This window comes from Danio rerio, chromosome 15 (genome assembly GCF_049306965.1).
Source record: "Danio rerio strain Tuebingen ecotype United States chromosome 15, GRCz12tu, whole genome shotgun sequence".
NCBI classification, from domain to species: domain Eukaryota; kingdom Metazoa; phylum Chordata; class Actinopteri; order Cypriniformes; family Danionidae; genus Danio; species Danio rerio.
Genome location: NC_133190.1, coordinates 5226705 through 5241342, shown reverse-complemented (window position 1 = coordinate 5241342; position 14638 = coordinate 5226705). Strand labels below are relative to the sequence as shown.

General features: G+C 38.1%; 2 protein-coding genes across 2 annotated transcripts in view; both read left to right on the top strand.

Moving 5' to 3' along the window:
• The window catches only part of brwd1 (bromodomain and WD repeat domain containing 1), a 1114832-nt gene that overhangs the window by 914817 nt on the left and 185377 nt on the right, over positions 1-14638 (top strand). The window lies entirely within an intron of this gene.
• On the top strand, positions 1237-6382 carry defbl3 (defensin, beta-like 3). Its single transcript, NM_001081555.1, is given in 3 exon segments — positions 1237-1315; positions 3947-4058; positions 6033-6382. Coding segments are annotated over 3 exon segments (213 nt in total). The 3' UTR covers positions 6055-6382.

Sequence of the window (14638 nt, the reverse complement as noted above, 5' to 3'; positions counted from 1 at the left end):
TGGATGGATGAATAAATTACTACATGGATGGATAGATAAACAGACAAATGGATGGATAAACTACTATATGGATGGATGAACAAATAAATGAATAGACTGACAGATAGATAGACAAATGAATAGATGGACTGATAGAACGATGGACGGATAAACAGATGGATGGATCAAGACAGATAGATAGACAGACAAATGAACAAACGGATTGATAGACAAATATATATATATATATATATATATATATATATATATATATATATATATATATATATATATATATATATATATATATATGTATATGGATGTATGGAAGGATGGGTGGAAAACTGGATGGACGTATGGATGAATGGATGGATGGATGAATAAACTGCTTTATGGATGGATAAACAGATAGACGGACGGATGGATAAACTGATAGATAGATGTATAATAGACAAACAGATGGATGGATAAACTGATGTATAGAAGGACATGGATGGATGTACATATAGAAAAAAAATGAATGGATTCATGCAGATAGATAAATGGACGGACGGACGGACAGACAGATAGATCAACAGACGATGAATGGATGGATAAACGGATGGAAGGATAGATAGAAAATGATTGGATTCATGGACAAATAGATAGAGATGTATGGATAGATAAACAGATAGAGAGATGGATAATGTTTTCATTGTGTCTGTACATTTGCACATTTATTATGTAGACTTTTAATCTTCATGAAACACTCTAAACACATTTTCAGTCAAAATGACACACTGTAATTAAAAATCACACATTTCATTTGCATTTTCCGAGTAATAGCCTCAACACATTATTATTACTATTATTTTACAGTGGAGCTTTAAAAGCAAGACTCGCAACAACAATGCAAAGTTACATCATTAAATGAAAAAGCATGACATAAGCTGCCTTAAAAAAAAAATCAAAAACGTTTTACAGAATATTACAATTCATTATAATCAGTAACTAACAAAACACTCCAACTGAACAGATTAACTCCTATTTAATTCCTATATGTTTGCATATCTAATGAGAAAAACAAATTGTGAAACCACGGTTATAAAAACGCATGCGATAAGACAGGAATGAATGACGTAATCCCACAACTGACATGGATGGAGGAATGAGAAGTATTTTATTTACAGTAGCATTGTCTAAACTCACACACACACACACCCTCCCCTCTGCTCAAACAATATAAAAGTGACAGTCAGCCGGAGAGACGGAGATACCATGAGCTACAATACGGGAACTAACATGAGGACTCTGGGACTGATTATTTTTGCTCTGCTGCTGCTGACAGCCAGCCAAGGTACAGGTGCTGCACGCACACACATACATACACACATTACCACAATATATAACAGGCCTTAATCAGCTTAAAAAACAGGGAAATTATATTTTTGTTGCTGCTTGTTCAAATTACTTATTCAAATTGAGCTGAAACACCACAATTCGTGTCATGCCTTTGGACACTTTATTGGATGTTTATGTTCAACCAACTTACATTTGTACAGACAATTAAGTTGACCTAATTGTTTTGTGTTGGGAAAACATGAAGGGATTTTGTTGGTGTAACTACACTGTACATCAATAGATAGATAGATAGATAGATAGATAGATAGATAGATAGATAGATAGATAGATAGATAGATAGATAGATAGATAGATGCTTTGTTTCCAGTGAAGACTTGTTCATGCTTTTATCAGCAGCAGGGTGGGTTACTGTAACGGCCTCCTCACTGGCCTTCCCAAAAAGACAGTCAGACAGTTGCAGCTCATCCAGAACGCTGCGGCCAGGATTCTGACCAGAAGCAGGAAATCAGAGCACATCACACCTGTCCTCAGGTCTTTACAAAGGCTCCCAGTTACATTCAGAATAGATTATAAAGTATTATTACTGGTCTATAAATCACTAAATGGCAAAGGACCTCAATACATTACAGATATGCTCACTGAATACAAACCTAACAGATTACTCAGATCTTTAGGATCAAGTAAACTAGAAGTTCCAAGAGTTCAGTCAAAGCAGGGTGAATCTGCCTTCAGCCACTACGCCACTCGCTGCTGGAATCAGCTTCCAGAAATGATCAGATGTGCTCCAACATTAGGCACATTCAAATCAAGACTGAAAACACATCTGTTCAGCTGTGCCTTTACTGAATGAGCACTGTGGTACATCCGACAGATTGCACTATTATGTTTTTCGTTTTCTTTTTCATTCTTTTATAACCTATTTTAACTCATTTTAATATTTTTTTTTATCTGTTTTTAATAATTTTTATTGTCTGCATTTTATGTTCCTAAACTTGTCTTTTTTATTCCTGTTTATGTAAAGCACTTTGAATTGCCACTGTGTATGAATTGTGCTATATAAATAAACTTGCCTTACATAATTCCTTCATGTTATCGCAACACAAATCGATTAAGTTAACCTAAATAGTTTTTTTTACCAATGTACAGGGTTTATACAGAATTCTTCAAATTAAATTGAAGACTTTTTAAGACCATTATGAATGAAATTTTAGACTTTTAAAGCGCTAAAAAAAATTTTTTATTTTTTTTTCTAATGGCTCATTTACTTCTGTAAATAGTTTTTGTATAATTGGAAGATCATGTAAAGGGATGTGTTGCTGTAGTTTTCTTTCCCTGATCAGGTAATTTAATTTGAAGGATAGATAGATAGATAGATAGATAGATAGATAGATAGATAGATAGATAGATAGATAGATAGATAGATAGATAGATAGATAGATAGATAGATAGATAGATAGAAAGACAGACGGATGAATAGATAGATAGATAGATAGATAGATAGATAGATAGATAGATAGATAGATAGATAGAAAGACAGACGGATGAATAGATAGATAGATAGATAGATAGATAGATAGATAGATAGATAGATAGATAGATAGATAGATAGATAGATAGATAGATAGATAGATAGATAGATAGAAAGACAGACGGATGAATAGATAGATAGATAGATAGATAGATAGATAGATAGATAGATAGATAGATAGATAGATAGATAGATAGATAGATAGATAGATAGACAGACAAACAGATGGAATAGACAGATAGGTTCACATTTTATTTTGATGGTCCAATGTAGAATCTAGGTTACATTGCTTCTACATACCAACTAATTCTCATTAGATCATAAGTAGACTGTTAGGTTGGGGTTAGGGTTAGTGTAGGTTGACACCTACTTGTCACTTGTACTTGATGGACAGAAGGACAGATAGATGGATAGAAGGACAGGCACATGGACGGATAGAAAATGAATGGATGCATGGAAACACAGATAGATAAAGATGGATGGACGTTGGATAGAGCAGTGTTGCTCAACTGGTGGGTCGGGTAACGGGAACATTTTCAGTGGGTCGCGGAGTGTGTGTGGTCAAAGAAACAACAACAAATGTTTAATTTTTAACTTATTTTGGACTTTTATTTTGAAATGCGCGCGCGACAACCGTACCTTTTGACATGTGAATTTTCATTTTATCATTTAATCATAGCAACAAATATGATGAAGCGCAAGTATGACTCCGAATATGTAAAGTGTGGATTTACATATATTGATACATGAAACCGTCTTAATTAAAACGACATTTTAAAACCAAACATCCGAGTTGCAAGGACAAACCTGTGGATTATTTTCAAAGACGACTCCAGGCATGATAAAAGTGCCTAACATCGTCATGATCAAAACGAGCACAGGCACTCCACGCATCTTACTGTGATAAGATAAGGGGAGTTACTAACACGTGACTTGCTTTGCTCTTTTGGTCCGTTTAGAAACTTTGCCGTGTGAAAGCGAACCGCACCAAGAACAAAAACCAACAATGTAACAATTTGAATCCCTGTTTCAGAACAACTGAATCGATTCACAGGTGTGAGAGCACCCTTATACTCACGTTTCATCTTTTCCTGACAGCCAATGATACAGACGTGCAGAGATGGACATGCGGATACCGAGGACTATGCAGGAAGCACTGCTATGCACGGGAGTATATGATTGGTTATCGTGGCTGCCCTCGCAGATACAGGTACACAAACGTCCTTCAATGAATGTCAATTTACATTTGTTTTTTTAAACGTAGTCCTTTGGGGCACTTACACACTTCCACTGAAAGATAAGACGTTAAAGCGAGGTCCAGACTCACTGTGGTCATTAAAAATCCCATAGCACTTCTCATAAAGAGTAGGGGTGTAACCCCGGTGGCCTGGCCAAATTCCCTCTATCGGCCCTTAACCATCATGGCCTCCCAATAATCGCCATCTACCCAATTGGCTCTATAACAGCGCAGTGATGCCGTTGTCCTGTTGCTGCGGCTGCACCATCCAAGTTAATGCTACACACTGGTGGTGGTGTGGAGAGACCCCCTCATAATTTTGAGCTGCTTCGGGTGTATGGCCATACACAATGAATGCGCTATATCAGGGGTGGCCAACCCGGTTCCTGGAGATTTACCTTCCTGCAGATTTCAGTTGCTACCCACATCAAACACACCTGAACCAATTAATTAGGACCTGAACACCACGTGATAATTACAGGCAGGTGTGTTTGATATGGGTTGCAACTGAAATCTGCAGGAAGGTAGATCTCCAGGAACAGGGTTGGCCACCCCTGCGCTATATAAATACACATTACCTACTTACTATATTGCAATATCTGACCAACCAGAATCAAGTATTTCATAGGACACTGCAATAAGTTATTACATGGCTCTCTGGAATACTTGATTCTGATTGGTCAGCCGCGACATTCCAAGGTATGTTTGGTCCTGTTGTGAAGCGGAGCACTGCTGGGTGAGACTGAAGGGCTTTTGAAAGCAACCATCCTGAATGTACTTTATTCCACTTATTACTTAGCTACTTGCAACAAAACATAAAAATTAGACATTGTTTTAAGCTGTAATAATTATTTAATTGAACGCAAAGCTGACCTAAACCAATACAGCTGATGGAGTATACACTAACCTTTGGATTATTCAGTCTTAAAATGGCACCAAACAGTCGAAACCTGAGGCCGGACAGCCAAGCAGATGGATATACGCAAGTGTGAATGTAGGTATATGGATGTGAACGTGTTCTCTGATGGCCAGTGTGATTAGAAGTTCCCGGATGAGCCTGTGTTATTCAGCGGTTGTTATCTGGGAATAGCGCATCTCAGAATGTCACAACTGACCAATTAGAATCGAGTATTCCTGACACCAGTGTAATATTCCTTGATAACAACCACTGAAATTAATAACACAAGCTCATCTGGGTACTTCGAATCCTCTTGAACGCCAGAGAATATTCACATGCATACTGTTTGGCGCCATCTTCTGAATGAATAATATTTAAGTTCAACGCAATCTCACGGCATTTCGTAAGTTTTTAATTTAGTGGCTAATTCATATGAATTCGTACGATCTAATTCGAACAATTTAGTACGATTTTCTCATCACCCAATGACGGTTGGGGTTAGGGGTGTGGTTATATGCCACACCTTTTTAAAATGGTACATTTTCGTACAAATTAGTCACTAATTTGACAAAACGTAAAACTGTTTGTTTCCACATGAGATCAGGCTCGTAAGTTAGTATATGCGCCGTCAGTTCCATTCAGCATTTTTTGTCAGCTTCATCTAAAAGAATTGATAAACAAAAATGTAATTTTTACGTTTTGAGGCAAGTAGTCATGTAATAATCAGGATAAAGTACATCCTGGCAGTTGTTATCTCAAAATAAAGCCCTCTGTCAGGGTTTATTCTGAGATAACAACCACCTGAATGTACTTTATTTCTTGCTATTGTACCTTTTATTAGATGGTAATGTTTTTTTCTGCTTAATTAAATTTTACTTAGAGATGTTACTTCTGTTTTTGCTATTCATATTATTTTCAAAAATGAGCTATATTAAAGTTAAAATAATTCATTTTTGAAATACTAACGTTAATATTTATTTTGTGAAAATAAAAAAAATGGTTTTAGTTACAATTACCATGATATTAACCAAACTTTCTCAACTTTCTAGGTGCTGTGCTTTGCGATTTTAACATTTGCGAAGAAGCTCCTGCTTGCCAAGACTGCATGCAGAACCTGCTGTGTTGATTTACAAATGTTAGCATAATAGTGCGGTTACATTTGTGAAATTCAAGGTCTGCCGTCAACAACAAGCAGTTTCTGTTGGTCAGTGCTACAAATTCCAGTGACCACCTTGAACATGAGCAGATTCTGCAATGGGAACTTTTCCTACAAAACCGAAACTGTTGATCATTCATATTTGAAATTTGCTGAATTCCTATCTGATTTCCCCTTCGAAATTGAGCAGAGCTACTATAAATGTGACCGCACATGAAGAATGATTTATGCTGCAAAATGTAACCAACAGTTTGCATTATTCTGTCGCTTTCTCAGCTAAACCAGATCTGACGAGGAAATGTAACTATTTTATGTATTGTCAGAAAAGTGGCTAATTCATATGAATTCACACGATATCATTAGTACGAAAACATACTATTTTTAAAGTGGTGTACACCAAGTCAATCAGGGTATCTTCCGTCCATTCCATATTCGTTTCTAAACAAAAAAGGGTAAACTAAGAAAAAGGAAGTTTTTCGATTTTCTTTCAAGGTTTTGGATTTTCGTTTTTTAATTTAGGGTAGGAAATCGGATAAACAACTTTCAAAAAGTCATTATACACATGCAAGTGGTGCTGAAACGTCTGTTTTCCACCGATTGGTCAACCAAATCTGAGCTCGTGACGTAGCCCTCAAAATAAAGCTGCGGTCACACTTGACTTGACTTCCCATAGACTTCCATTCATACTCACGCGAATGCGTCAGACCGGAAACGCAAGGTCAAGCGTCGAGTTTCGCAGGTTGCTGCAGTGCAAAGTTCAAGCTTGGTGAACTTTGACCTGCGAAATCGCATTACTTGACTGCGTGAGACCAATCGAGGATCAAAACATGACCTCTCTGGACAGAAATTTATAACACGAAGCAATCGCTCGCTTTTTAAATGTCTAATCGCCTTTTTTAATCCCTTTCACAGCGTCGTACGACAGAATTTCCTACTCACAAACTCTAGTGTGACCGCAGCTTAAGAGCCCTTGACCATACCCAGGCTTTTAATTATTATTATTTTATTATTTTATTTTATATATATATATATATATATATATATATATATATATATATATATATATATATATAAATATATATATATATATATATATATATATATATATATATATATATATATATATATAAACAACGTTTACATATTCTGCTATTTGATAAGTTATCAGGCTTATATTCTAGGTGTATGCATCAATTTAATAAAAACGCAAATAAGCTGTATTATTATACATTTGTCATTAAAATATGGTCATAGTTATCTGCCAAACATTCTGGAGCTTTTTGGCCTATATATTAATAATAATAATGATAATATGCCTATAATTCTATTCAATTCAATTCAGCTTTATTTGTATAGCGCTTTTACAATGTAGATTGTGTCAAAACAGTGTGGTTCAGGTTTTAATGTTTAAGTTCAGTTCAGTTCAGTTTAGCTCAGTTCAGTGTGATTTAATCATTATTCAATCGCCGCCAAACTTCTTGCAGCTGTGCAATTGTAATATTATCATTATTAACAATCGGTAAAGCGCGTGATGTGCACAGAGAGCACTATGCTGAATTAAGTTCTCTATAACCTAAAGGCTCCTACACACCGGAACGCTTTTCGTTTGCGTTTATCGTCAGCATTTTACGAGACGTTTTTCCGTATTCAAACCCCAAGCAATTTTCACTGGTGTCAAGCAGAAGAGTATGCAAAATCACTCCTTGACATTAGAGGGCACTACACAACTTCTGACGCCCGCTTATAATACAGAAGAAGAGGAGGAGCGCAAGTTCACACGCTTGTTTTTAAATTTACTGGTGACTCAAACAGGCATGGATGGTTCAAGCAGCAGCTCTAGCGATGAAGAAACGATTATTGTTCACCAGAGCAATAAGCAGCTCCACGTTCGTATCGCCTTTGGGCATCTTCTTCAATGTGACCTCGCATTGATAGTTTTGCGCTTGAGCGCCTCCAAGTGCTGTTTACTGTAACTTCAGCAGCTCCGTGCACGTAAACAAAAGTGCCAATCTGATTGGTCGAGAAGGTTTTGATGCGGCGCGTCAAGCATGAGGAGTTTTTTTGAATTTCGCTTTTGCGCCTGGCGTTGTGCACGTTGGTGTGCACGATCACATTGACGCCCTTTATTTAAGCTATTAAAACTATAAATATAAGACTATTAAACTGTAAATATAAAAATAAATACATTTAAAGTAATGGTGAAATTAGATGTAAAACAAATCTAAACTATTATATAGGCTACAGGCTAAATAAAGGCACCCTGTCAGAGCTTTAAATCATGACGCAATGAATATAAGCCTGATAACTGATCAAATGGCAGAATATGTAAACTTAGTTTATATATATAATTAAATAATAATAATTAAAAGCTTGGGAATGGCCCGCAGAGGGCTCTTCTTTCAAGGGCTGAATCAAGAGCTCAGATTTGGTTGACCAATCAGAGAAAAATAGGCGTTTCAGCAACTCCTACATGTTTATAATAAATTTTAAAGTCATTAATTTGTTTTCTTAGTTTTCCTTTTTTGTTTGAAAACAGATATGGAATGGACGAATGAAAAGTCCCACTCCTAAGCCCAACCATCATTCAGGGATAAGCAAATCATACTAAAATGTACAAATTCCTACGAATTAGCCGCTAAATCAAAAAGTTCCGAATTGCTTTGAGATGGAACCATCATCTGAGCAAAAGACATGTATTAACCAATGTATCCACATTTTAATTGTCAAAAGGATCAGCCAATATGTACCAGAAGCTATATTTAGATTGGCGAGTTGTGTATTATTAGACTGGTCTCTGTACGCACGCAGTTTATGTGTTAGTTATTTGCTCTAATTGGATTAATGGAGTGAAAGCAGCTCAGTGTTTGACCTGCACCGAGCAACTCGAGTTCACTGACCCGCATCTCTCTCGTAACCATCCCAATCCAGTGCATGGGGGGAGCAAATGCAAGTTTGACGTAACAAGTTTGGTCATGAAGCAGCTGGATTGCTGAATGCTTTGTGTTGTACTTTATGGTGTTCAACTAAATCAAATAAACATTTAAAGGAGGTGCAGTTCAAGTTTTTTTTTCTTCAGTATTAAAAATTCTAATGAAAATGTAGCTTTACCCAACATGGGAATGAATTATGTAGGGATGCACCGATCCCGATATTGGATCGGATATCGGTTCGATTCTGCATATTTTTGCTGGATTGTCTATCGCTATATTCTGTGTAATTTATAAGCCAACAAAAGCCACAAAGGTAGCCTATTATAAGGCACTAGAAAGTTGCCATGTAGGCTACTATATCCCAAATGTTTTGAAGCCATTTTATAGTTTAATGTGAAGTACAGATGAATATTCAAGTGGTTAAATTCATGTTCAGTTCAGCGCTTCCCGCCGCTGCACCTGTCAATCAATCTCCATTCCCAATTCCGTGCGTCGCGTTCATGACAACTCGAAAAACTTTTACCAAGACTAATTTGTTCCTGTTAATATAAGGTAATCGGTGGAGAAATGCATTTAGTTTTGCATTACATGGGTTCATTTTGACCAGCAACATGGAGATCATTGTGTTGGAATATCAAGCCAATTCCATGCGTGTTCAATAAGAAAAGGTCTGGAGAGTGTTTTCTTCAATGCCCAAAATATTAGTAATTTATTAGATACAAATGAAAAATTCGATGACAGAGCTCTGGGTTACGTTACGCGAATGCAATACGAGAATTACATTCAGGAGGTTCGCAACTAATGGCTCGTTTCCACTGACTGGTACGTTACGGTATCGGCTCGCGTTTCCACTACCAAGGGTACTCTTTTGGTGGGCGTGGTGTATGACAAAGTTTCAGTCGACGTCATTTTCGCTCGAGAAAATGTCTACAATATAGCTGCACAGGTCGTTCACATATCATATGAAAAGCACTTCTCACAAAACAGATGCTTTACACACATAAATACTTGTGTATAAATGTTCATTACTAACTTTTCTATAAACAGGAGTTGTTTATAACTGCAGATCAATGACGGTGCGAAATAGCCTACTGTAACGTCTGTAATTATATTAAATAAATAAATAAATAAATGAACATATATGAACACATACAGCCCCTTACAGTCTCCGATATGTTACCAACTACAGAACTACACAAAGCAGACATTTTGTCGTTAATTAGGTTCAAAACAACACAAAGTATAGCCTACAGTCAGAGTAAACATCTTATCTGTGTCTGCAATCTTCAGCAGCACATGAAGCCTCTGTTAGAGAGTCATTCCATCATTCCCAGTTCATATTAGTCCAAAAGGTGATAATACGGATTAAAACAAGGCAGTTTGCTTACGTTTGCTGAAGAAATAACGTGCTCCTTGGCTTCGCCTTTTTTTTCGCGCTCCACTCTCACGTTTGTCCTTTTCTTTCTGAATGTGTCACTCTCGTTTGTCAGCTTCTCACAGGATCGGGTTTCCAAAAGCTTGCCAATAATCAAGTGCACGTTATTATAATCAGCTCAAGAAGTTTGTTATTTTAGATAGAAACGTGCGACAAGCGCAAGGAAGAAAGCGAAACCACTTGGGCTTCAGAGCGTAAATACGCTCTTCTCCATGGCTTTGTGGCTGTTTATCATGACGACGACAGGGTTTGTTTGCAGGATCGATCATGGCTGCATATGTATTTATAATTTCACTGTAATCTCTCGCTGTGTATTTCAAACATGGCGGGTCCTTTGTTTACATTCTGGCTTGTTGCGTCTACGAATGACATATCTCTGTAAACCAATAGCGTTCAGCTGCGCGTGTAGCTCCACCTTTTGGGACCCTTTCTGCAGTTTGGGACCCTTTCGAAAGGGTCCCTAAAAAGTAGTACGGTACGGTTTGGTTCGGTACGCCTTTTGACAGTGGAAACGGCCATAAAAGCGTACCAAACCGAACCGTACCGTACCACTCAGTGGAAACGGGCCATAGCATACATTTCCTGACAACTGATATTGACAGGTGGAGTTTTGGTGTAACGTCATTTGTCAGTAATTGTTCAGTCCTCCATTGGCCGCACCTTAGACATACTTCCTCTTTTTCTACGAATTCTCTGCACAACAAAAAAGCATACAACTTTCTGTGTTTTGTGTTCAGTTTTAACACCTCTCTTCAGACAGGAAGTTTCTGCAGAGCTGAACTTAATTTTGGACCCACATCTATCTACTTCTTCAAAAATGCTAATTAGTATGCAGAGCACTAACACGCAACAGTAGGAGTTCAGTTAATATATGACCCTTACATGATCAATACAAATAATTGTTTGATAAAAAAAAAGCGACAAAAAATAATAAAAAAAAAAAGATTCCTATTTTCCAACAATTGCTATTTTTAAAGGGCCATGAAACCCCCTCATTTCAGCAGGGTGTTTTCACACCTCTACTTTGGAAAAAGTCAGAAAAGTGGGCGTGTCCAGCTCTGTTTAGGGGGGAGTGTCGGAGGCACTAATGTGGGATGGTGTGGGAGTGTCTATTTGGGCGCGCGCAAGTTTCAGAGTCAAAAAAAACACACACACACACACACACACACACACACACACACACACACGGGAGAAAGTGACAGTGTTTACATGGACATCTGTAGTGGAATTATTTGCCAAATTATTAAATGGTGGACTTTAACTGCAGTTTGGCTCTTTCATTCAGGGAATTCATTCATGCCCCTCGCGAAAAACGAGATATTTGATTCGAGGAGCTGCTCTAAGCGTGTATTTTTCATGCGTGTATTTTTTCCAGCAACTAGAGCCGCGTCTTTATGAAGAGGAGACTATAAGCCAATCCGGATCTCAGCGTTTGCAGATGAGAACAGCTCTCAGGTAAACAATGTTCCTCCTTAGACACGTAAGTTATTGTTGTCGAGCGTCGCGTACACTGTTAATCCACGTGTGACTCCAGCTGAGCTCTCACAGAGAGAAAATGAAAACAAAACTTAACTGCAGCAAACTATAAAAGCAACACTTCACGCTTGTTTTGCCAATACAACGTGGCGTCTCTGTCGTCTACACTCTGACAGTAATGAATATTAATGAATTTGCACAATAGAGTTTGAAGCTAGGTTTGAACCAAGCCTTACTCATGCATTAATGCATCACACTGTAAGATGTAATAAGACACACTCTGGCACAGACGTCCAGTCTGCACGCTGGAATACAACGCTATTATCTTATAGCCGTGACGCAGCTTCAAAAATTAGTTTCAAACCGGAAGTACGAATTTGCTTGAAATAACGCAAAAACAACCAATTTACACTTTTTAGTGAAATATATGTGTCCTAATAGTGTTTTTGGCAGTGTGGGACACATATACGACTGTCAACAGCTCAAAAAATGTGTTTTGGTGTTTCGTGACCCTTTAACTAATATTGTGTGTTACCGCATTTACAACAATGGAGTAGAGAGGGTTGTTACCTGCTCTTCACACACAAAGTAGGCCGACCTGAAACTTTAAATAAGAAAAGGCTCACTAATACATTGGACAGATTCAAGGCACTGATTTCTCCCCTTTGTGCTGCTGTTTTGGAGGTGTCCTTACAGACCTTTTTTTGGCTGCTGTATGGAGGGCGCCATATCGACCAGCGTCTCCGGTAGAATGCTTAGAACTTCCGTTTACAGCTGGTTTTGAGTGGATTACGGAGTGTTTTGTGACAAACAACTTTGAAAAGTGTGTGTGAAAGCCGTTATAATCTGTCAATTGTGGTTTAAGCGCAAGAGAAAAATGTTTCCTAGTTTACGTGTCTGCCGTCAGAAATACAGTGTGTGTGTGTTTCCCCGGTTTGTCAGCTGTTAGCTCAGCGGCTCTTTAATACACACACGCAATACTTCACTGCATCATAGAGTAAACCAGATTACTGGCATGAAACTTAACAGGTATGAAAGTCATGCAATTTGCAAAAATGACCAATAAAAGTCTGTTACTGATATTCTGCTGGCTGATTTGCTGTTCATTCAAATCGCAAGCCGTTTAGGTTTCATTTAGTGGGTTGTATTTACCAAGGTGTGTCTTTCTGTCATTTTAAAAAGTCACTTTATTTGAACTTTGTCAGTTATTACATCAGTGTGTCAGTGGGACAGTACAGCCTACGTGTGTGTATCAAACATTTTGGTTAACTACATTTGTTTGAGTTGGTTACATATTTGAAAAAAAGAGAAACGGCAGAAGATGTCATCTGATAACAAGGAGAAAAAGCCTCACAGCAGCTGTTTTCCACCCTATTAGATCACTTTTTTTTGATTGATCAGTCGAGGAGGAAGGCGCTGATCGACAACAGTATTGGTTCAAAGATGAAAAAAGCAGGTAAAATAGATGAAAAATATCATTTCAAAGCTGCTTAAATGTGACTGTTTATACGGATCAGCTGCCGACCAGAAATTCTTACCGTACGTTCACACAGAAAGCGGCGAAATCGTCAAAGTAGCCGGAAGTCATTCATTTTCAATGAGAGCCGGCGGCGATAGTCGGCGATAAGCGGCGAGGAGCAGCGCGGCGCGTCTTCGCCGGCGTGAGCGTCGATGAGAGTTGAAATGAAGTCAACTTTATGGTAATGAGCTATGACGCGGTTCGACGGCAAGCAATCAGAATGAAGACGTCCACCGCTTGATAGGACTTCAGAGAACACAGACCTGTGAACTTTGGTTCCGACCACAGTTGTTCCAAAGGGTTTGATGATTGCGGTCGCCGGATTTCCAATTATTTACAATGTTTTCCAACAGGAACATACATTAAATAAGTTACTGGCGACTTACTGATGTTCATTGATGTTATACAAATTTATCTTAAAAAAGCGGGAATCTCACGCGATGTGACAGTACTGCTGCTTCAGGATATTTCAGACATATAGACACATCTTCGATAAATAGAGCAAAGCCACACCACATGCAACTTGATCTTCCATTGTTGTATGAATTTGATAAGAAGTGCGCAACATTTTCACTTTAGAAACATGTCTTATGCAGGTATGTAACTGATATGCTGCAACGGCTCCTTTAAATACGAGATCAATGTAGCGAGTTTTGACGCTCTAGCCGCCGGAGCTGAAGGCAGACAGCGTTATCGCCAGGGCGGCCAGAGCGACCTTGGACGCTCTCGCCGCTTTCGGTGTGATCGTACGGTTAGCATTCTCCTTGCGCATACACGCAAAGCATAATGGGTAATTTTGCATTCTAAGAAAAAGGTCTATACTGGAGTGCTGCGAGCTGTGATTTTTATGTGTGCCTGTAAAACAATATAATTTGCACAAAGAAACAAAAACGTGGTTTTTCTCTAAAGAAGTTGTTACTCCACCAAGTTTAGAGCATCATTATGGGCGTTTTACGTTATAACTAAGGTGGGTCAAACGATGGATCTGCGACAGAAACTACGGGTTTTGGGAAACACTCGTCACTACATCGTTCTTTTCCCAAACGATGCATCGTACTATGATAGGTCAGCCGCGAGTTATGTTGTTGTTTGAGAAACGCTCGCCAAAATGCTCAGAGAGGTGAGGATAGACTCCCCAG